Source organism: Neopelma chrysocephalum, unplaced genomic scaffold (genome assembly GCF_003984885.1).
Source record: "Neopelma chrysocephalum unplaced genomic scaffold, ASM398488v2 Primary Assembly neopelma1_274, whole genome shotgun sequence".
Lineage (NCBI taxonomy): Eukaryota > Metazoa > Chordata > Aves > Passeriformes > Pipridae > Neopelma > Neopelma chrysocephalum.
In genome coordinates, this window is record NW_020897936.1 from 2313746 (window position 1) to 2337001 (window position 23256).

The 23256-nt window shown below is 44.5% G+C and overlaps 3 protein-coding genes across 4 annotated transcripts in view; 2 read left to right on the top strand and 1 right to left on the bottom strand.

The window, feature by feature from the left end:
• USP3 (ubiquitin specific peptidase 3) overlaps nucleotides 1-3552 on the top strand; it is a 43117-nt gene extending 39565 nt beyond the window's left edge. For both annotated transcript variants that reach the window (XM_027704386.1, XM_027704384.1), the window contains one exon: nucleotides 76-3552. In XM_027704386.1, coding sequence (XP_027560187.1) covers nucleotides 76-241 — 166 coding nt within the window. In that variant the 3' untranslated portion in view covers nucleotides 242-3552. The remainder of the gene's footprint in view (nucleotides 1-75) is intronic.
• A 1910-nt stretch (nucleotides 3553-5462) lies between these two features.
• Nucleotides 5463-8747, top strand: FBXL22 (F-box and leucine rich repeat protein 22). Its single transcript, XM_027704387.1, has 2 exons — nucleotides 5463-5896; nucleotides 8030-8747. Exons 1-2 carry the CDS (start codon nucleotides 5478-5480, stop codon nucleotides 8373-8375), a joined length of 765 nt encoding a protein of 254 aa, XP_027560188.1. The 5' UTR covers nucleotides 5463-5477; the 3' UTR covers nucleotides 8376-8747.
• Nucleotides 8748-13841: 5094 nt separating this feature from the next.
• The window catches only part of HERC1 (HECT and RLD domain containing E3 ubiquitin protein ligase family member 1), a 118541-nt gene continuing 109126 nt past the window's right edge, over nucleotides 13842-23256 (bottom strand). Inside the window, exons 70-79 of the mRNA XM_027704409.1 lie at nucleotides 22881-23050; nucleotides 21481-21619; nucleotides 20774-20943; nucleotides 20263-20432; nucleotides 19944-20109; nucleotides 18598-18674; nucleotides 17951-18203; nucleotides 17557-17709; nucleotides 16330-16635; nucleotides 13842-14517 (exon numbers count right to left, since the gene is read on the bottom strand). Of these exons, the coding sequence (XP_027560210.1) occupies nucleotides 14332-14517; nucleotides 16330-16635; nucleotides 17557-17709; nucleotides 17951-18203; nucleotides 18598-18674; nucleotides 19944-20109; nucleotides 20263-20432; nucleotides 20774-20943; nucleotides 21481-21619; nucleotides 22881-23050 (1790 nt within the window). The 3' untranslated portion in view covers nucleotides 13842-14331. The remainder of the gene's footprint in view (nucleotides 14518-16329; nucleotides 16636-17556; nucleotides 17710-17950; nucleotides 18204-18597; nucleotides 18675-19943; nucleotides 20110-20262; nucleotides 20433-20773; nucleotides 20944-21480; nucleotides 21620-22880; nucleotides 23051-23256) is intronic.

Genomic DNA, 23256 nt, shown 5'->3' on the forward strand with positions numbered 1-23256 from the left:
CAGGGTGAGGTGCAGTGTGTGACTGTGTCTCTCTGGCAGGGTGAGGTGCAGTGTGTGACTGTGTCTCTCTGGCAGGGTGGGCTCTGGCCATTACACGGCGTACGCGGCGCACGAGGGCCGCTGGTTCCACTTCAACGACAGCACTGTGACCCTGACGGACGAGGAGACCGTGGGCAAGGCCAAGGCCTACATCCTGTTCTACGTGGAGCGCCAGGCCCGGCCCGGCGCCGACAAACTCTAATACCTCCTTCTCAGTCTCACTTATCAAGTCCACCGGACAAAACATTTCCATTTCTCCATAAATACTTGATCCAAGACTTATTGATTTCATTGTGCACTTTTCAATTTCCTCTTGTGGGTTTTAGTTTTGTTGTGTCGATGGTAGCATTTGACTTACTGAACTTGGACACAAACTAACTTTTTTTTTTTAGTTATACCAGAAAACCTCAGCAGATTTTGATTTGCTGCTTTAGTTGTGATAACTCAATTTTTATATATATAGTTTCATGAAATAGTTATTTGACTTTTTTATATTAATGTTTTCAGTTCTCACTTTCTAAAGGCACATTTACATCCAAGAAGCTTTCTGTCCTCCTTACAAGCAAGATAAATGTGCTTCTGAAGAGCAATACAACTTCATGCTGTTCTCAGTGCTGTCACGTAGATATGATTTAATCTCTTTCACTCAAAGGATTGTTTGTACGTCCTATTTTCCCTCGTGCAGGAAACTTAAACAGTGACCTCTGACCAATCTTTCTTTGTCTGCAGAAGAGAGGAGATGTGGCATCATTAAGTAGACCAGGTAATTGCTGCTATATTGGTGTGTATTCAGGCTGCTGACTTTCAGGAATCATTGTAAATAAACAGTTGGTTCAATTGTATTAATACTGCAATTTAATTCAAGTATTCCTCACATATGCTCTACCCCCCACCCACTTCAAATTTAAAAAAACCCTATCTTAAAATTACCTGTCCAAATTGTGTTGAGATTCATGGTTTTTGAGCTGAACCTGATTTGCACTAGACATCCCTTGTTTTAGGCTGTCATCCTGAAATTTGACCTTTAACACCGATTTGCTTGAAAACTTGGGAAACTTCCTGGCAGTAGGACCCTCAGCCTTCTTTCCTGGTGGGAATTGGGAGTCTGGGGGCTAAGCAGAGCCTGCAGTTCACCCCGAAGGAGGCAGGTGGTGTTCCAGGTGCTTTGCATGGAATTGTTTAATCAGTTCCAACGCCAACTCAGAGAAGGTGCTGTTCCTGCCAGCAGAGCCCGTGTGAGGGAGGGGGTGAGCCAAGCCTGCAGTGGCCTGGAGAGCACTCAGGGAGCTGTAGCAGTGGCACCTTGGCTTAGGCTCTGGGTGAATGTGATGTGATACAGTTTGTAAAACTTGGCCATGTAATGGAGAAAGACTTGTGCTAAAAAAACAACCTGAATTTTAGCTGTCCTGCTGTTCTGAACAGTGGAAGTCAGCAAGATGGAAAAAAAGGTGGAGAGCAGAACCACTCCTGTACAAACCAGGAGTCTGACACCAAATCTGACATTTGCCAAATGCTGCATTTCAGGTCTCTTCCCCCAGCCCACCCTTTCTAGCTGGACCCTTGTGCCAAGCAAGGAGCTGGGCACTCCTGAAATCTCACAGGGCTGGGAGTGAGACTGGAATATACTTAATGTAGAGTCACACCATCAAACAGCCCCTGTTAGCAGTGTTTGTTTGTTAGCAATAAAATACAGTAGTCTGAAAACACACAAGAACTCAAAATGGGATTCCCCATTTTAGCGACTGCTTCTGAAAGCCCTGGCAGGGTGAAGGGGTTGTGCCCCAGCCCTTGCCTTGCCAGGGCCAGGGAAAAGACAAATCACAGCCAGATATTTGGGACAGTGGCATTCTGGAGAGCTTTTTCACAGCATCTTAGACCAGGAAAGGGAGAAACTGGCTTCATACAAAACTGCAGAAAACATTCAGCACCGCTGGTGGTGTATGGATATGGAACTGCACACAGGTTAAATCTATGGAGTTGTTATTTGATACACAGTCTCATATGTAGGGATGTTGGCTTTTAATGAGGCTGAACAATACATAGACCTATTCATTGCTTTAAATTGTAGATAGTTTGTCACCTTCCATTTCTCCCTTTCCTGCAGGCAGGGTGTGGGGCAGGTAAAGAAGCATCACAGCACATTATCACCCTCCCTGCTCACAATAGTTGGGAAGGTGTGTAGATCCCATCCATACCTGCATTTTGTCTGCAAGCTGCTTGGACTGGAGTCCTTTAGCATTTTACCTTCCTCTGACAATGCCAAGCTTAAAGTACAGGAGCTATGAGCCAGCAGCAATATACCTTGCAGTAGTCAGGTGTGTGCAGTGTTCTTGCAGAACAGTGATGTAAATGTGCCTTTCTGTATTCTTAGAAATTTAAATTTGTAATCTTCAGCAGCATTCACTTATTTTAATCAGCTTCTACTTCTTTTTGGGTCAGAGTTACGTTCTCACTTGAGCATTTCCTTGCAGCCCCTTTGGTGTGTGTAGCACCCAGCCTGGGCAGGGCTGTCTCCTGGCCCGGGCACACGATGCAATCACAGCAGGCGTGTCCTCGGAGCTGCCGAGGGCTCAGCCATCTGCTCTGCTGGAACAAGGACAGTGTAAATCCTTTCTTAATTTAACTTTCTCCCACTGCAAACCCAGATGGACAGTATGAACAGTTTGTTGTGGCAACACAAGTATTTCTCTTCCTGGTGGAGAACTTTGCTTATCCACTGTATTCTATTCAGTGTGGTGTCAAAAAAAAAAAGTAACTGAGCACTGAACCAGTAACATGTACTGCACCTGGCCTAGTATTACATTTTTAACCTTACTTGTATATCCTATATTTATCTACTAGCTCATGGGGGGGATATCTCTTTCATTTAAGCCAAATGTTTCTTTTCTACTTACTGCTGATCATAATACACACTAGGCTGGCAAGAATTTTTTTTCTTGCTTGTGACTGCTCTGCAAGCAGCAACTGCTCTCTACAGTTCAGAGACTTGCATATTTTTCACCAAAACTTGTCCCGTGAAAGGTTGTCCTTTTGTTAGTTATTGTTTAGCCACGTCTACAACTGGAGACAAGGTTTATGTCAAACAAAATGCAAAATGTCCAGTTCTCAGCTGTCAGCAAGAGAGTGTAAAACTGAGACAGGCAGGGACAGTGGACTTGGATCAAAAGCAGGAGGCCGTTTGTAAGGATTTTAGTCCAGCAATGGAAAGTGTAACACGTGGTGTTCCAAAGTTTCCCCAACAATGTTTCATTACTGCTGTGTCTGTGTCTTACTGATGAGGTCATTGGCACCTTGACAGCTGATTCCAACGTGCTTTAGGATCTCCTCAAGTACTGTAGTGCCATAGTTGTAATTGTTTACCATTAAACTCTTGTGTGTAATTTTCAGTGAGGATTTACTGACTGTGCTCATCTTGTGTGTTTCTGGAGCATTTCCAGGATGAATGTGAATTATATCTCATCACACAGTGTGTTTATGGAAAATGTGCCATTAAAGTGTCTCCTTTCCTTAGAACATGAAGCTCCTCTTGTCCTTCTCCAGGCTTGCAGAACAACTTTAGTGTCAGTCTTTGAACACAGCTGGCAGGGTATTGCACCTTGTGCTGGGGAAAACAAAATAAAGCAATTGAAGTGTTCCTGACCATGTAATACCTCTACCAAACCTTGCATCTAAACCCAGAGAGCACCTGCCATTCAGTTTTACAGGATCTTGTCACCCAAGTGCTGTTAATTTTTATGTCAGATTGTGGTGCACCCACTCTGGCAGGAATCCATCCCAGCACTGCTTCCCTTGTCATCCAGCTCTGCTGGCTTGGTGCTTTGTTGTCTTTTGGGGTTGGTTGGGGTTTTTTAAATCATATTTTTAAAAATAATATTCCTGTACGTGTAACATCTGAGCAGTCTCAGCTGTTCAAACCTGCTCACAAATGAAGGTAAGTTCTTAAAAGTGAGGGTTGAAAATGCCAATATGAGAATGAAGAACAACACCTGCTGGGACACCATTTAAGCTGCTGTTTTCCAGGGACTGCCTTACCTGGTATGTGAAACCTTGTCCCTTCCTTGGCTTCTTGAAGTACTCCTGGCACTGTCCAGAGCCTGGCTCTGAGCAGGAATGTCCTTCTCATTTCAAGGAGGAGATTAAATGGCAGAGGATATGAAACCAGGAAGAGTGGCAGTTGTTAAGCCCAGCTTACTGTACATAGAAAATGGCTAAAGGGTGAAACCCAAGTGCAGACACACAGTACTCCAGCACCTCCTCAGGACAGGGAGGTAGAACTGCTGCAGCTGCAAACACGTTTCAGGTTGTGTTTCTCAGAGCTGAATTTCAAACTGCATCCTCAGGGTAAGAAGGAAAAAGTGAACTTGGGTCCCCCTCAGCCCTATCACATATGAAAACACAGGTACATCCAGTCTCCCAGCTGTTACAGAAGTGCAAGCCACTTGTAAACCCCCCACAGTGCTGTTCTGCTCTTTCTATCAACCCATTTGTTAAATGTTTTCTCTTGCACTTACACCAGGCAGAAGATTCATATAAAATACCTTAATCTCAAACATTTTTGTTTCACAAACATTAAAGTTCAAGGGCTGTTATTGCTTTTAATTCCAACCCACCATTTGCTGTCACTTTATTTTTCTTCCAGGAGCAACTTTCTGCTCCGGTTTCTCTGACTACTGGAAAACAAATACTTGTAAAACCATTTCCATATCTCCTTTTTCCACCAAAAGGTGGAAAAAAGGTATTTGTGGTAACAGAACTAAACCTACAAAACCAAACCAACCCAACTTGTAAACCTCAAGCCTAATAGAAGACATCTATTTAAAGCACAAGCCCACAAGGAGCTAAACATAGACCTCTGTTCCCATGAGTCTGTGCCATTCCTTCCCTCCTGCAGGAGGTGGGACACAGCCAGCTTTGTTTATGGGATCAGAGCCCAGCCCCAAATAACTGTGCAGGAAACTGTCCACAGCTCTGAGGCTGCAAATTGAAGCTGCAGAGGGTGTGGATGTGCTTCAAAGTACCCAGGGAATTTTTAGATGATGTTTTGAAAGCTCATTATCCACTGTAACAGTCCTTGAACGTGAAGCAAAAGTGCAACCTCACAAAAATCAATGAACAAATAAAGGCCACAACTGTTGTAAACACAAACTGCTGCTCAGAAAGCTAAGTCCTGCCACTGGGAAAGGCTGGCAAAGACACTCCTTGCAGCTGTGGTTGCACCCCATCCCCACTCCAGGAACTGTGCTAAACTCCAGGAGTGTCTAGGGGAAAGAATCCCTTTTAAGGAAGCATCTCATGGCAGTCAGGCCCTGCTGTTCCACATCCCATTCCAGCCCCTCGTAGAAGGGAACACGAGCTGTGTGCACGTTTCTTTGCCTTCTCCTGTTCTGAGCTGCTGCACCACTTGTGGGCCAAAAATAAACCCCATTCCACAACCATATATGTGCAACAGCCCTGGGGAGGCTGAGCCCCTGCAGCACCATCTGCTCCACAGCCCAGGAGACTGGGACTGTTCCAGCCCTGCCATGCACATCACCCAGCTGAACCGGGAATGCCTCCTGCACCTCTTCTCTTTTCTGGACAAAAACAGTAGGAAAAATTTAGCAAAAACATGTCACAAGTTGCTAGAAGTGTTTGAGGATCCTTTACTGTGGCCTTTGTTGAACTTCCATTCTCCAGTGGAACTAAAGAAGGATAATTTTCTCCTGGGACCTGCTTTAAAATACTTGTCCATCTGCTGGTATTCAGAGAGAGTCAAGGTGTGTAACATTGAGGACTGGATGAAAAACAGTTTCCAGAGAGACTTCTGTAACAGGCATGAGAACACTGTCAGGGATTTTTTACTACAGGTTTGCAACAGGTACGTTCTTTAAGTGTGACTGTGCAGGTTCCCTGCCTTGAAATGAGTGAAATGAGAGAAGTGAGAGCTTCTGATTACCTTATTTTTAAAATACTCCATCCAACATGCCTGAAATGGAGCATGAAGTGAGTGCTTTGACTTTACAATTTTAATACAATGTTACATTCATGTTATGGTGGAAATAATGAATACTTCATATCGACTTTCTTTAAGTCTATTTTTTTCTTCTATTTTTTTTTGAAGAGTGAATAATTACTATGGGAAGGTGCAATACTGCCTCCTACATTGCTGCTTAACTGACCCACACCACTCTGGCAGTGTCTGGGGGTGGGGGCCCAGGGGAAAGTCATGATTGCAAACAGCAAATACACACATCATAACAGCCAAGTTCATTAATCATGTAACTAAACATGAGATTGATTTCATTCTAAGAAATAAGTATTGCTTTTATACTGAAATTTAACTCATTTTCTTATAAACTACACTAAGGGAAGAGAAAGAGGAAAAGCAGCCCTGGGTGCAGAGCATTTCTTACAACGGCTTTGTTGTTACAAAGCAGCTCTAATAAAAGATCCATTCCATGAAGTGGCAGTGCCTGCCCTGTCAGGGTGCACCTGAGTGCCACAGCCAGCCCTCAGCTCCAGGAGCAACGCTGAAAAAAGCCAACAAATCCCAGGATACCGACAGGACCCGGTGTCTGGAGAGAGGCAGCACCAGAGCTCAAAACAAGGATGGGAATGGGGGTCAAAGCAGGGTGTTAATTCCAAGTACCAAATTTCAGACATAACTGTTCCAGAACTGATAAAAATCTGGATTAAAAAGCAAAGGATCAGCACACCTGCTCCTACAAAGGATAATACAAGCAATCATTGGAAGCATTCCAACAAAACTCCCAGCATTCAAATGCAAATTAAACATCCAGCTTTTCTCCCTGAGTGCGAAGTACAAAGTAAGTTTATTTTGTTGAAGGCACAAGGGATGGGAAGTCAGAGCCTTTCTTGACCCTGCCAGCTTTTTTCTCCAACTGTTCCTAACTGTAAAGGAAGAGTAACAAAACAAGCCTATGCAGCTGACACGATCTCATTCTCTCAGCTCCAAAGATGAAGTCAAGCAGCAGCAGGGATGGGGGGTGGGGTGTGGAGGCAGAGGAACGTGCTGAGCACCAGTTTTAAAGGACAAATGACGAGGCTGCAGCGATGGCAGGACCCCATGTTTGCCCTCTGCTGCTGTACCCCTAAAAGCATGTGCTGTAAGCACAGATCTGTCCATGGAAGTGCTTGGGCACAACACAGTTCTGACAGGATGGAGGAGGCTCCTGTTCTGTCCATGACTGTGCTCATGGAGGAACAGGAGGCTGTGTTTAGCTAAATAGATGCTGCTGAACTGCTGCTGCCTGGAGAGGTGTGAGCAGGAACCAGACATTGCAGGGTGGGCACAGGGGTCCCTGCCTGGTCAGCATAAAGAGCTGCTCCAGGTCTAGCTCAAGGACAGCCAATGGAAGTCAGCAACAGCCTTTCCTGTGCTTGCCCAGGGCTCCCCAAGCAGCACAAAATTAAGCTTTTTTCATTTGCTGCATCCCTGTTTGACAGTGGAGTTCTTACCAGTTTCAGTGACTCAAAGGAGAATTTAAGACCTGTGTGGGGTTCAAACATCAACACTCTTAGGTAGCAGCTGGCACCCATTCAGTAATTCCAAGGAGCTCAAACAGACCTGTAATTTCTGAAAATCCAGAGTGGGAGTGTCCCACTTGCCCACATACAGCAGTCTCTTCCCTCAGCTGTCCTCACCTTCCTCCTGAAATGAATCTTATCTCTCCTGGGTCTTCACTCCTGTGCCTCACAGCACCTGGCAACTCCCTAAGAAAAAACAATGGAGCTGCAGCTCAAAAAGGCCTCCACAGCCCCTTCTCCACTGCCAGCTGAGCTGGAGGTGTTCCTACCAACACAAAAAGCAAAGGAGGTTAAGCTTTGTAAAGACTGATATGTACATGTGTCCCCCCCACTCGTGCCTTTTTACCCCTCTCGCTGAAGAGGTGTTTTTCCAGAGTTCATATTTACTCCTGACAGTATCAGCTCATCCAAGCTCTGGGATTTATTTCTCCCATCATCTCACCTGTTGCCATCATGTTTCCAGGTGTCCAAACCTGCTGTCCCTGACCCTGTCTGGATGTGGCCATGTCACAGATGACTCCATCCTGCTGCTCCTCAAGAGCTGCCCCAAGCTGAGGACACTCAAGCTGGAGAACTGTGTGCGGATCACAGACCAGAGCCTGCAGGCCGTGACCCTGCACGGGGGGGCCCTGCACACCCTGCACGTGGATTTCTGCAGGAACATCACCCAGGCTGGGCTGCAGAGGGTCAGAGAACAGTGTCCTTCAGTGATGCTGAGAGCAGAGAGAAGTGCCAACATGATCCCAGACAGCCAGCCAGACAAAAAGCTGAGGCTTGAAAGAGCATCAAGAAAGCTGGTTCAGCTTTAGGTGCAGCAAATTGTGGGATGGGTATGATCAGGGTGGGTATCTCACCTCACCTGAACTCAGGAGCAATGACCTGTGGCACTTCCCTGCCTTCCAGTTAAGTCCAAACAAATGGCTGGTTTGTTTCATAAAGGGTGCACCGGCAAAAGGCATCTCCACCAGGAAAAAACGTTTGCTCTCTGTTGTTCCTTGAAACTGGAAACCCTGCCCTGCTGTCACACAGTGCCAGACCTGCCCCAAACTGCAATTCAGGTCCCTCCTGGTGTGGGTGAGTGCAATGCACCTCACTCAGGAGGGAGCAGCAGGATCTTTGATTGAGGCCACATTATAACTTGATAGAGTTCAATAAATTTGATGGAATTTAACAAAATTTCACATTAGTCTGAGAAGGTGCAGTGAGTTTGATGGCACAGTTCACCTGACTAATTACTACATGGAAAAAACAAAGACAAGGACATACAAACAGTTGGAATTGAGATAGAGTGATCTACAAAGAGGCCCCAGAACACAGAGATGAAGGAAGGGCCTCCCACTGAGGTTCCATCACAAGGTTCAGAGTGGACCCCACGCTCTAAACTCCTTAATAATGGGCAAGGGCACAAAGGCACAGCACACACTGAGTCACTGTGTGATTTCCACAAATTTCAAGGCAGAGTGATTACCTAATTTCTGTTGAAGGGTATATCCATACAATCATTCCATCTGCTAAGGGGGATAACCACTCCCTGTAAGGTCTTCCCAGCAAAAGCAGAGTACCTGACAAGCAGCACTTCCTTAGTGATTGACAGTGGAAGACCTTTACCAGGCTCCTTGATTAAATGAGGGAAGCAGGGAGTCAACGCACACAAAACACAGGCGGACCCTTTGCATGATGTACTTACATAATGTAAGATACACCAAGGAATCTTTCCAAGGTGACATTAAAGGAAACACAGTATGAACAAATGCTGGTTCAGAGAACTAATCTACAGGAAAGGACAGTAACTTACAGCTTGAATGCTAAATTAGGAACACACTACAGCCCAGCTGGATATAAACACCCATTTCTCACTGCAAAGTACAAACCAAGGAGCTATTTTCATCACAGACCACAAAGCTGTCCCTTTCCTGCTGCTCTGCTTCATGGAAGTGGAACTTCACTGCAACTGTGCAGGTGATGCTGTGCCATCATCTACAGAACCAGACACCAAAGGCTGGCACAGTTTTATTCTGCTGTGGAAAACCGGCTGTGGTACCCTGGGTTTGGTGTGGTATTGGGACTCAGGGCTGTCACACTGCATTCCAAGACTCTTTCTGCCCTTCCAGACTTTTCCTGAGGAAAGTTAAACGTGAGTGCCCCTTTCCTGTGTCCTGCAGTCACCCGGCCCAGGTTTGACTTGTGGGTCAGTCTCAGTCTAACAATCCAGAAAAATCCTTGCCATCAGGTGTGAGTTCTGCAGGGGTTTGTCTGAATTACAGCATTTCTCAAGCCCTGTGCCTTGCTCTCTGTGAGCACATCCCCAAATTCTGCTTTCCATTATTTCCCATTTTGTTCAGCAATTCTGGTGTAAATTCATAATTCAGACTCCTGGAAAGCACCACAAAATCCTGCCCATTCCTGCTGACTCTGCAGCTGAACTTATGTTTACCTTAAATGCCTGTCCCATCCAGTATAACCCACTGAAGAACCTTCTGCTTCCAAAGAAAGGCAGATCACTAAATGGGGGGGAACCAATGCCAGTGCAGCTTCCACATCAAACAGGACTAGGCTGCACATGGACCAGCTTCACAAACCCCGGATCCTGAACAGTTCCAGCCTGGATCACAGTGAAGCTGTACAGCAGTTAAGATTTTGGTTTAAATTAAAACCCTACACAGAGTAGGAACATCTCTGTGTGTGTGTGTGTGTGTCCTTAAAGCAAATTTAGAAATACTAATTTCTAGAAATACTGTTCTGTCCCACTAAGAGTCTCAACATCTCTGTTCCATTACAGACCAGTTATTCAGTATTTTATCAGGGCAGCACAGCAGTTCCTGTGCCTGCACCACAGCAGGCCTGGCTCTCATTTACATGCTTGATAATTAATCCTACTGCAGGTAACAGAACACTGAGGAAATCAGAGTTAAAAACACATGAACTGGAACTGCCATCATTGGAATTCAACTATCTCAAGGCTATCAAGGTTTAAAATAACCTGCTGCATTTTAACAGTTATTTGCAGGTTTAGTTTTGCAGCCTTACTACTGGTCTGCATTTTAATTTTTGAAGTAACTGGAAGACTGTAAGAGCCAACTTGTCCCCCAAGGAAATTTGTGACTTCTTTCTGACTTCTTCAGAAATTATTCAAGGGTGTCACAAATATCCAACATGATACATGCTTTTCTTTAAATTTAGACAATGGTGTGACTGCAGTACCTCTCTAAAACACAAAGAACATGTGAAAAACTGCTGCTGAAGCAGAGCAGGCTTTTTCCCTTGCTCTTTGGCATCTAAACTATAAAAAACCAAGTCCTGAAGTTGGGCCTCAGTTCCTCAGGAAGAACTGGTTTGATTTTCCAATTCCTTGCTGTATCCTTTTAACAACACTGTTGCTCCTTTAATTAATGTGCAGAAAATGCCTGGGGTGTCCTAATGACCAGCCTGGCTCTGGTGCCTCAGGTGGTCTTGAAAGAAAGAAAGATTTATTTCAGCTGGTACATTGTCTTTTGTTCATGTTTGAATAGAAAGAATGGAAACGTTATCAAAATTCCACCTGAAGCCAATTTTTACTGCAAGACTAGAATGGTAAAATTGTATTTCCAGTTTCCTTAGGAAGGTAAGTTTCAAATCATTTCAGCAGAACTGTTTTATTAGATTACCTGCCTAGGGTGGCTTCTTTCCTCTGCAAAAACTGCTGAGCCAGTTATGACCTCCTGAAAACACTCCTCGTGTGCTGCAGCAAAAATGGAAAGAGAACTTTACAGCTCTCAGCATAAGGGAATATACTCACTGCTCCTTTCCATCCTGGTTAACTGATCCACAGATATCCTTGGTGCACTCTAATTTGGCTGAGCTAAGAAATAAAGCACAGCATTACAGCAACTCAGTCACACAGAGCTGGAATTCTAGAGAAACACTTGATCAGTGTGAGTATCTGTGAGAAACACCCAGAAAACAAACAAGGAAGATAACTGGATTATTGCATCTTCATAACTCAGACTTATTTAATGGCATGACACTGTAAAACTGGCATTTCATTCACTCATTCCTCAGATTTCAGTGGGACCCTTGTGGACCACGAAGGAACAGAACCGGAAGTGTGGACAGGAAGGACAAACAGCAAATCCCAACCCAGCACTCACAGCCCGGAAAGGAGACGGAGCTGAACAGACCGACTGTGAGGTGGAAACTGGGATGTTGGCACCACTCCTGCCTTGGACACACAACACCAGTGTCACAGAGTGCTGACAAGCCAAAACAAGGCAGGAATTTACACAGTCACACCAGGAACCAAAGAGCTTCTCCTGCTGCCAGCTCTCCAACCCCTGGGCTGAGAGACGGCTCTGGAGGGGGAACAGGAACAGATTTTCAAGTAGCTACAAGATATGAAAGAGGGTTTGCATCTGTCTGTTTATTACTTAAACATTTCTGCCACCTTTCTCTCAGGACTGTCTGGGGGGTGGGGGTGCTGTAGCTTTATTTTTACTTTATAGAGCTAAAAAGGATCTTAAAACACTCACTTGGTTTCTTTGCCTATTTACATACAAATGCTCAAAGTCATTTTACTTTGCTCTTCCCAAACGTGAACGGGGATATTTGTTCATGACATGGTAAAATTTGAACACAATTGTGTTGATACATTTTTTCAGCACCAATAATAAATTTTCTCACTTAGCAATTCAATTTGAAAATTGAGTATATAAAGTGATCACATTTTATTCAGGGTATGATGGAAGGATGAAAATAGGCCTATGGTTTTCTTTAGCTCCAAGCCATTAAAGTTCCATCAAACACAATCCTCTAATCAACATCAATATTTACCAATATCAACATTCTCTTTCATTTCAGTGTAAACTGCCTCCAAAAATACCCTCATTATCCAAGAAGCCAATTGCACAGTCCATATAAAACTGCAATTTTTAGGCACAGCTCTATTATTTCCTTTGCCTGATTAAAACAGGCTGACAACTCAGTAGCACTAAAACACATCAGTGAAGTCTAGCAGGCAATACAGGACTTAATACAGTGGTTTCCCCTTTTATTGGTAATACCGTAGTTTTTATGTATTACACCCATAAATCTAGACCACAATGTGAATATACTCCCCCACAACACCAAAAACTCGGTCCAGTTTGGAACCAGAACACACAAGGGGGCAGGAAACAAGGTCTGCTTGATTTCAGGGCCCTGAGCCCCCCCTTCCCCCCAGACTGCTGACCCCCCTGCAGTGTGGGGGTCACAGCTACAAACCCTGTGCCTTCTCCAGGAGTCAACAACTAGTCCTGACTTGGAGAATGTCACCAGTAAAACCCAGACCTGCACAGTCCCATGGCTTGTCAAGCTTTGAGCACTCTGAGCTGGCAGCAACAACCAGTTCAGTCTTGGACAGCCAGGAATTTCCCAATTCATCCTTGTGAACACACAGTGAACACGTGAGGAAAAACAACAGGAATTTCTGCCTGTACTCCAGGCTCAGATGGACCAGTCCTGACCCAGGTGAGGTGACACTGATAAACACTCTCACCAGCCCTCAGGCCCCACAGCACCTTCCTCAGGAGCTCAGAGAGGATGAGGATGGGGGGAACGGGGGCAGAGCAGCCCTGACTCACCTGGGGACACTCTCCAGGTCCATCCTGCTCCTCAACACCAAGCAGCATTTCTGGTTTGACACAAATGAGGTCCTTCCTACACTGGAAATTATCCATTGCCCAGCACTCCCCTAAGACATGGAGTAGAGGTTCCTTTGTGCAGCACAAAGGATGGAACTCCAGTGTAACCCAAGCCATGCTGATCATAACAGGTACAGCTGCAACAAAAGGAGAGCAAAGGCAGAGCCAAGAATGTGCATAAACCCACAGCCTCAACTACTGTCCTGTCACCTCCACTGTCAGTTTTCTGTACTCCAATCAGGAACCAACTCTGTCCATCTGTACATTAAAAACATTATTTTTTTGCCAAAAGATTCAAAGGTTTCTGAATGCAGCACGTTGCTACTGCCAACAACTCCTCTGGAGGAGCAAAATGTTTAAAGGAGAAGCAAGAAGGAACCAAGCACAAGATGGACTTGTGTTGCAGTAGGAGGATCAACACCCAAACAGAGCAGCCCCTCGGACACTGGGAAAGCAAAGCAGTGCTACACATCACAGTCAGTGAAGAGAAACATTTTAAGGTGCTTCACATGTCAAACCCTGCCTGAACACTGTAACACCATGACTTCCTGAGACAAAATATAAAAAATATGAAGACTGAGACAACCAACCCCAGTTCACAAATGCATAACAAGCCACCAATCCTTGAATTTGCTTTATTTTTCTCTGCATAAGGAACCCTGCACAGGCAATTCAAATTAAAACAAAATAAATATGTGAATATTCATGTAAAACAGTCCTGGCTAATGAACAATTATACACAATGTACAACTCTTCATGTTCACTGGGAGGGCTTACAAATGTACTATTCCCAACAAAAATGCACCAAAATGTCTCCATGCAAACTTATCAAAAGTGACCAAAAAAGGAGAAAAAACTTACCCATCAGACTTTTTTGTTTTGTTTTTCCTTTTTTCTTTTGTACAATCACAAAAAAATAAAAACATCTAATTTTATTTTTTTTTGTTACATTTAGAGTAACTAAAATGTGGCCACCATCTATTAACATCTGGTTTGTTTTTTTTTTTTTATGCTCCTAAAACATCTATGGTTACCGTAAAATTATGTCAACGATGAATTGGACTTAGGGCACTATTTGTAGGAAAAGGAAGGTGATTTTGTTCACAGAGTGTTAATAATCCGTGTCGGAGCCCTCGGCATTGTCCACGTTCCGGGAGAGCATGTAATTGTCCATGTCTATGGAGCGGCAGTTGTTGATTGCATAGCGCAGGCGCTCGGCCATCACCAGCTGGCTGGAGTACGGGGGCAGCCGCAGTTGAAAGAAACAAGTCTGTGAGGTAGGCAAGCTGTCGTAAGGCTGCGGGAGCGGAGAGAAGGGGGGAAACTGGTGAGCTGGGAATCAAGGAAAACATCCAATGCACCCGTTTCACTGCTCCTTCCCTGCCTCTGCCGGTCAGCGTTCTCCATGCACAGAATCACAGAATCTTGGCTTGGAAAAGACTTCTGAGATCATCGAGTCCAACCCTTGATCCAACCCCACAGTGGTTCCCAGACCATGGCACTGATGCCACATCCAGTCTCACCTTAAACACCTCCAGGGACAGAGAATCCACCCCCTCCCTGGGCAGCCCATTCCAACGGCTGATCACTCTCTCTGTAAAACCTTTCTTCCCAATACCCAACCTAAACCTCCCCTGGCAGAGCTTGAGACCGAGCCCTCTTGTCCTACTGCTGGTTCCTGGGAGCAGAGCCCGACCCCTCCCAGCTCCCCCCTCCTGTCAGGGAGTTGCAGAGAGTGAGGAGGTCTCCCCTGAGCCTCCTCTTCTCCAGGCTGAACAGCCCCAGCTCCCTCAGCCTCTCCTCACAGCACTTGTGCTCCAGTCCCTTCCCCAGCCTCGTTGCTCTTCTCTGGACCTGCTCCAGCCCCTCCATGTCCTTCCTGAGCTGAGGGCCCAGAGCTGGACACAGCACTCCAGGGGTGGCCTCACCAGCGCTAAGTCCAGGGGCAGAATCACTGTCCTGGTCCTGCTGCCACACTGTTCCTGATCCAGGCCAGGATCCATTGGCCTTCTTGGCCACCTGGGCACACTGGCTCATGTTCAGCTTCCTGTCCATCCACACTCCCAGCTCCCTTCCTGCCTGGCTGCTCTCCAGCCACTCTGTCCCCAGGCCGAGGGGCTGCCTGGAGTTGTTGTGGCCAAAGTGCAGGACCTGGCACTTGGTCTGGTTGAACCTCATCCTCTTGGAATCAGCCCAACTCTCCAGCCTGTCCAGGTCCCTCTGCAGAGCCCTCCTGCCTTCCAGCAGATCAACACACCCCCCCGCTTGGTGTCATCTGCAAATTTGCTAATGGTACACACAATCCCCTCATGCAGATCATCAATAAAGATATTATTCTAGCCCCAAGTTCCTTTTAGGAAGCGGACTGGCCTCTCATTTACATAATTTGCTTCATCCTTAAGTATGTGCAAAACTACTGCTGTATCACCTACTCTGTAAATAACTCAACCCACTGATGAAACTCAGCTATTTAAAGAGCTGATCCCACTCCTCAGCCCTCTGTACCAAGCAACATTCAGTTCCAAACCAGAGTGTGTCTCAATATAAAGACACCTGACCCAAGATGACAGATAAGCCAGTCATCTTTGATTTTGTCACATTTTTGATTCATGTTGTTCACAGACAACGTGCTTTCACTGCACAAAGCCCCAAAACAATGCCAAATGAATGCATCCTTTATGTGAAATAACACACTGTAAACTCACTGCAGTGGTTTAAAAACGTTATAGTTCACTACTGGTCATATGTTGCCACTTAGACAAAATTAACACTTAAAAACACAATGAAAATTACCAAATGAAAAAAGAGATTGGAACAGAAAATCGCTGTGGGCAAGTTACAATAGAACAAGGTTTGTCTCTAGTGCAAGAACTTGTCTTGACCTTTAATCACCGATTGCACCACATTAATTAAGATGCAATTCATGCAGCCTATGTCCTTCTGCACAATAAAAATGTCTGGGCCTAACTCAGAGCACGTCCCATCCCATACTTTTTCTGTAACTTTAGAACAACGGAAACTGTCTCCTGCTGGCAAAGGACAGACCATAATAGAGATGAATAAAAAAATAATATAATTAAAAAAAAGCCAAATAAACCCAGCAACTTACCCTATCAACCTTCATTATTTGGAATCGCTGAGAGATATCAGCTGTGTTGGCTGGCAGTCGAGATCTTCCTGACACAAACCTCATGAAAAGGACTCTCTCCTCATTGGAAAACTCCTCCAGGGTGTGCCAGAACCACTGCACCAGCTGATGCTGCTCATCCACCTCCCTGTATCGCACAACTTTCTTCAGAACTTCAACTGAGATTTCTGGCATTCCACAGACCATTTGCTCCAACTGCTTGGCAGTCAGAAGGGACAGCAAAGGAACGGGAACAATCCAGGACATTCCCTCCCTGACAGCAGCCACCTGTTGGCCAAAAACAGAGGAGACATTTGAAGTGCAATTGTCTCACCTTCACCGCTTCTGTACCATCCAAAACCAGAAATAACTTCTCAGCTGAGAAATAGGATAGAGAGACAGAACTACAGAACATCTGCCTCCCACACATGCACCCTCTGCAAGGGCTGGATTGCTTCTCAAAATCCAGGAGAACATCACAGATATTTTAAATTGTAATTGCACATTTAAAAACATGTTTTGATACTAAACAGAACTGCACAAAGTACAAGTTGGCAGCACAAATGATGATGGCTAACCCAAGGAACTGTGTAAATACAAATAACACTTTGTTTCCACCTAAGGTGCATGGTGAGAATGTTCTCGTTCTACAAGACTTAGGATTTGGTACCTCTGATGAGAAAGCTGCTTCTCCAACACAGATAATACCACACATGCATCTCTACCTTGTAATTAGTATCCTGCTTTCACAAGGTTCACTGATCAAATGGCAAACAGGTAATGAACACTTTCCAAAACATATCATGGAATATTTGCAGGTTTTGTGTTATAGCAAAGAGAAACAGTTTCAAATTAAACAAATGTTTGCCAATAATATTTACTTCAGAAAGCCTCTGTATTGTTAATATGTCCAGTTACAGTGCTCAGAATGCAAAATTGCAGGTTCTTTTCTCAAGTGGTTGCAGTGGGGCTACTCTAGCGTAGACAAGCTCTGATTTCTAATGCTCTTCTGCCAACTGAGCAATTACTGAGAAAAACAGGACTAATTTAAAAGAAAACCCCAAAACAATTTGTGGGGGAAGAAAAGCCACAGGGACACAGTCAAGATGCAGAAAGCCAAGCTTTTCTTACCACAAACTGTAATGGAAACTGGGATAAATCACCCCCCTTTTCCCACTCCCAACAGGGATGGGTCCCAAGGAGTCTTACCTGACGGTCCATTTCATGGAGTCTGTACTCAATTGCCCTCTCCACATACTCTTTCCTGTTTGAAAAGGTAAGTGGGATACTGTTCCCTCCAGGGATTATGGGAACCATTTTACCATCAGCACTTTGGCCAACAAATGAATCTAAAGGAATCATCTGTGATGCAAAACAGGAAAAGCATGTTGAGTGTAAGTCACTCCGGTGATACAAGTTTAACTTTTTACTCTAAGTCACCCAGAACTATATACACTAAGATCACAAACTATTCTAAATGCACACAATGTGCTTGTTATTCCAAGAATGGAGACTGAAACAATATAAATACTGAAGTGAAGGTCAATCTGACAAAGCAACCACTTCCAGAATAAACCTGAAAGCTTCAACTTTCCCATCTTACCTCATGGAAATTTTCTTCAGTAATCCCACTGTCTTCAATGTGAAGAATGCTGTTGAGGGTCTGCACATAGAGCAGATCTACCTCCTCCAAATCCTCCAAGATGAGTGGGATACAACAAAGTTGCTTCCAGACCATTGGAGCCAAATGAAGATCTAATGGCTTTTTTGTACGAATAGCCACACCCATGAGAATGCCCAGGAACTTGAACTGCATCAGGTGTTCATCTAAACATGCTGAAGGGTTAAAGAGAAACCTGGAACAACAAAGAATCAGTGAAAACACTCTGTATTATTTCTGTGCTACTTCATTAGAAGTAAAAGAGCAAACTGCCCACACACTTGTCACCAAGGAATGGCCAAACAAGACCATTATTGTTCTCTTTAGCTGCTAAGACACTGGGGCTGAGGAAGGCAGCACTCCTGACACAAGGGCTGCCATTCCTGATGTTACTCTGAACTCTGCCATCAGCAATCTGGCAAGTTCATGTTAAAGTCATGCCCTCTCCTCCTAATAAAGTAACATTACAACCTCAAGGAAAAAATATACTAGAGACAGTCATGAAGCCTCATCATTTGGTATAAAACAGTTACTAGATTTGGATTTTCAATCCCTATCATCCGCAATAAATTAAGTCCTACACAACTCACCTATCCCTGTTGTAGCCTACTTCAGCTGTAGCATTTGGGGAAGGAATGAGCAGGTCTACGATTCCAGTTTCCAGTTCCTTAAAAATCAACAACAAAAAAGCCTTCTTAGACACAGGGATAACAACCTATTAAGGCATCACAGCATTACATGACAGAATATTCCACTAGAGTGATGATCACTTTTTACAAATTAATACAAAACACTGAAGAGAAAGTAAACGTGGTAGGATGACTGTAAGTAATAAAAGCTTATTTTTTCCCCCAAGACATGTCCTTATGTCAGCTTATAATTGTTATTTTCCTCTGGCTGCTCTGTGATACATTCCTGTTTCCAAAATAATCAGAAGCCATAACTTCTTTTTCCTACTGGTGCAGCTTTTCCAAGATCCAAAAAAATTTTCAGTTTTGTTCTGAACCCTCATCACACCTCAGGCTGAATGTAAACTGTCTAGAAAAGAACCCAAAAATTATGCCTCAAGCCTTTACCTGAATCAACCCTACTCTAGTCTTACAGGCTTCAGAAAATCCACTAATAAATGGAGTTCTTCAGTTTCTCCATCCTGTATCCTAACTCCAACTCCAGTGCCAGCTCCAGCACTACCCATAGCTCTTGTCCTGTCCCAGACTAAGCAGATAGACTCATTAACCTCCCAAATCCTCATTCTTTGTATTTTGAGGCTTTGGAGGATTAAGGAACAACCAAACTTCTGCAGTCAGCATTGCCCTGAATCCTTCTCCTGGCTACAAACACAGCTGTGTCACAGGGCTGAGACACATCCTTAAAACTACAGGCAGAATACATGAGCATGGACCAGGTTTGTCTTAATCCTGCAGTCTGGAGAATCTGAAAGGACAGCTGTTAACAATGGCCACAACATCCTGGTCACAGACAGGCAAAACCAGGCACTTCCTGCTACTGATGGTCTTTCCAGCACTGAATGTGAGAGGTGAAAATGTCTTCAGGTACGTGAGAAGCACCTGCCTGAGGTGTTTCTGCACTGCAGGCATGGAATGTGCTGTAGGCATGGAATACAGCACAGCTTCTCGAAGAAGGTCCTGGCTGGACAGAACGGGAGGCCGCAAAATGCTCCTGTAATGTGTAGGGGCCATCTCAGAATTCCAAGGAGCCTAATGTAACACTAATTATAGTGTGGCCTTATACCATCTCCCTGACACAATCTAGGAAGATTTCTTTATCCTCAAGAGACACCCCTAAGCAGGCAGCCCTAGTGCTGTGGCTCAGCACTGAAGAACAAGTACTTGCTATGCTGCAAAAAGGAAAATTTGAAAAATACCGTAAGAGAGAACAAAACCTCTCCCCAGGCATTTTGAGTTCCCAGACATACCTGACACATTTCTGTAATAGTGTCATCAAACACTCCACCTGCATCATCAGCTCCTTCTCCAACCAGTTTCACCTTCCAGGCCCGGGAGGGCAGGCGAAGGTCTGAGGCATTCAGCTTCACCACCTGCCTTGCTATCTGGACAAAGATGGGTTTGCACTTCCGACCTCTGTGGGGAGAAACACAGCCAGACAATGTAACTCAAATGTAAGGGCTACGGAATCACTGCCCTAACAAAGCTGGACAGAGAGCTCAGAACGCCCAAAGATCAGGAAATGGGTGAACACCAGCATGACACAGGGCCTGTGGAAGCAGCACTGACCTGGTTGAGATCCTCTTCACAGTGATCTGGGGCCCGTAGTTCTTGCCCTGTACCATGGTTTTCCCTATGGAGCGCACCATGGGCAGGGTGTACACCCGGGGGGCCAGCAAGGGCCTCAGCTGGCCCTGCACTATTCCCCACGTTCCAGCATTGTAATGAGATGTACTGTTCTGAAATAAAGCAGCACCAGAATAAACATGTCAATAAAGGATATTAATTCCATTCTTCCCACAATAAAACCCTTCAGAGCAATCACTGGCTATCCAGTGCTTCAGGAAACAGGTTAGTGTTTTTTGGTTTTAGTTTTAAAGCTAAAAAGCTTTTGGAAACTGAAACACTGACATGTGTAAGTGAAAATATAGAACAATACCTTGACAAAGTTTGGTTTAATCCAGAATTATATTTTTTTAAATTTTTTTTTACAAAGATCCATCTTGACCTGGTCAGAAACTCTCTGGCAACATGGCATAACACAACACAGCCAAGCCAGTTTTTTCCAAAGGAATTTTACCTGGTTATTGGGACTGAGGTTAAGTAATCTCCACGAAGAGTACATGAGGTCAGAAAAATGGTACAGCAGTCTCAGCCTTGCCCTCACTGTATGAATGCTCACTTCCTTCAGTGCCCCGTACTGTGGTGGGATGGCATCAGGTAAACCAAGCTGCAAAGGCACTGAAACACCTGCCACAGGAAGAGAAACAAAGCAGTGTTTGATAAAGGGGAGCTGGTTTACTTTTGGCTGGGATGGAGTTGATTTTTCCCCACAGCAGCTTAGCTGCCTACTGGGGTTAAACCACAACAGCAGCCAAATTAAGACTAAGATAACAGGAAACCCTGCATGGATATAAAACTGAACAAATTTTGTCCCAAATGTTCAGAATTCTTGTTGCACTCATAGCCCAGGAACACCAGGCAGGACTAAACCAAACGGCTATAAAACCTTAGTTAGAATCAGAGAATCAGTCGGGTTGGAAAAGACCTCTGAGATCGAGTCCAACCCTTGATCCAACCCCACCATGGTTCCCAGACCACAGCACTGATGCCACATCCAGTCTCACCTTAAACACCTCCAGGGATGGTGACTCCACCCCCTCCCTGGGCAGCCCATTCCAATGCCTGATCCCTCTCTCCGTAAAGAATTTCTTCCCAACATCCAACGTAAACCTCCCCTGGCAGAGCTTAAGGCCGTGCCCTCTTGTCCCACTGACAGTTGCTCACCCGGAGCTCGTGGGGGCACAGGGGGAGCCGTCCAGGCCGCGCTGTGGCAGCGCCCGGCCGAGATCTGCCGGACGTTCTTCCCCTGCAGGACCGTGACCAGGGTGGGCTCCCGCACGTGGTTGGTGTGGCCCAGGCCAAGCTGACCATTTGGAACAGATGGAAAAGGGACAAAGAACAATCAACGGCTGCGGTGATACTTCTAAAACGCTCTAAGCAAAAATTCAGAGCAAATGGTAAAAAATTATATTTATCTACAGCATATACTGGGATTAAAAAAATTTACTACACATATGTATCTATCTTTTAGTTTTGATAAAATATTGCATCTGTACCCAATTGGAGTAGCAGATCTATGTGTCAAAGAACCCCAAAAACAGTTGGAGACTTCTTGCAAGATCTTTTCCAGACTGAGGAACTACCCTATGCTGCTAAGTTGTCTGTACTGCACAGGCTCTCATGCGCAGACAACTCATCTTCTACATCTCCTCTGTGCCATTCAAATACCATTTCTGTTCCAGCATGTAAATTGCTACAATGGCTTATGAAAACACAATTTGTGTAAAGAGAGAATTTACTGAAGCTGTTCTGATTTTTTACCAAGTTTCATATCATATTCTAAAGGTTAAAAATTTCAGATTGCAAGAGTATATTTTTTTACCACTTCATATAAAACTATTATTTTGAACTGAAAATCATATAAACCAGCTTTCAGAATCAATTTATTTACATTTTTTACCCTAACAATTTCTTCCCTTACAAAAACACGAAGTACCACATTAAAAAAACCAAAAAACCAACAAACCAAAAACAATTAAAAAAGAAACCAAAAACAAGTCAAAGAGAAATTATTCTAAAAAACTTGCTCAACAAGCCTCCTCAAAAACTCAGTCCTAAAACACTAGAGGATGAAATTTGCCCAAACTTCCTGAAACACCATCACCTGCTATATGAAGAGGCTCGTTCTGATACTTGTAGCACGCAGAAGTGTCAAAAAGCTAAAGTCCTTTCAAAAAATTTGAATTAAATGTGTTGAGGGAGAATTTATCATTTTTTTCTGACTTTAAAAAAAAATCACTCCTTTAAAAAGGTTAATTTATATTTTCATTACAAAAAGCACCTAAAGAGTTCACAAATCTGATTGACACCAACCAGAAATTTTATTATGCTGAAAAAAAAACTGGAGACAGCTCAAGAATTAGGTAAAAATTTATAAATTTTTAAAAAACCTTGGATGAGGATAATTTGCCTAGAATGTTTTGAGTGCTTTCCCAGACTGCTACAGGGAATAAATAGGAAAATAATGGAAATTGCCGGAAGAGTCATTACAATCAATATTCCAAATACATCTGTGAAGCACAATGACAGCCTTATAAGGGCCAGGAGAATAAAAAAGCACATACCTGCCCCTCGGAATTGCTGCCCCAGGCATAGACATCCCCCGTGGAGGACAGGGCCAGGGTGTGCTCTGCCCCCACCGCGATGTCCTCGATGAAGATCCCTGACAGCACCGGCACCTGCTGGGGCCGGTTGTGGTTGCGGGCACGGCCCTCGGGCAAACCGATGAGGCGATCTGGAATGGGAACACACCTCTGGAGTCAGGGACACGGAAAGGGAGGAGTCAGGGAGGGACAGAAAGCAGTTCCATGCAGCCCTGGAACTGGGACACCACTGCAATCAGGGAGAAAGACGGGGGATGCTTCCTACAAACCAGTGCTTTTCCCACAGAGCTCAGAATATTGCTGAAGGCTCAAACAAGATCAAATTCTACTAAACCAA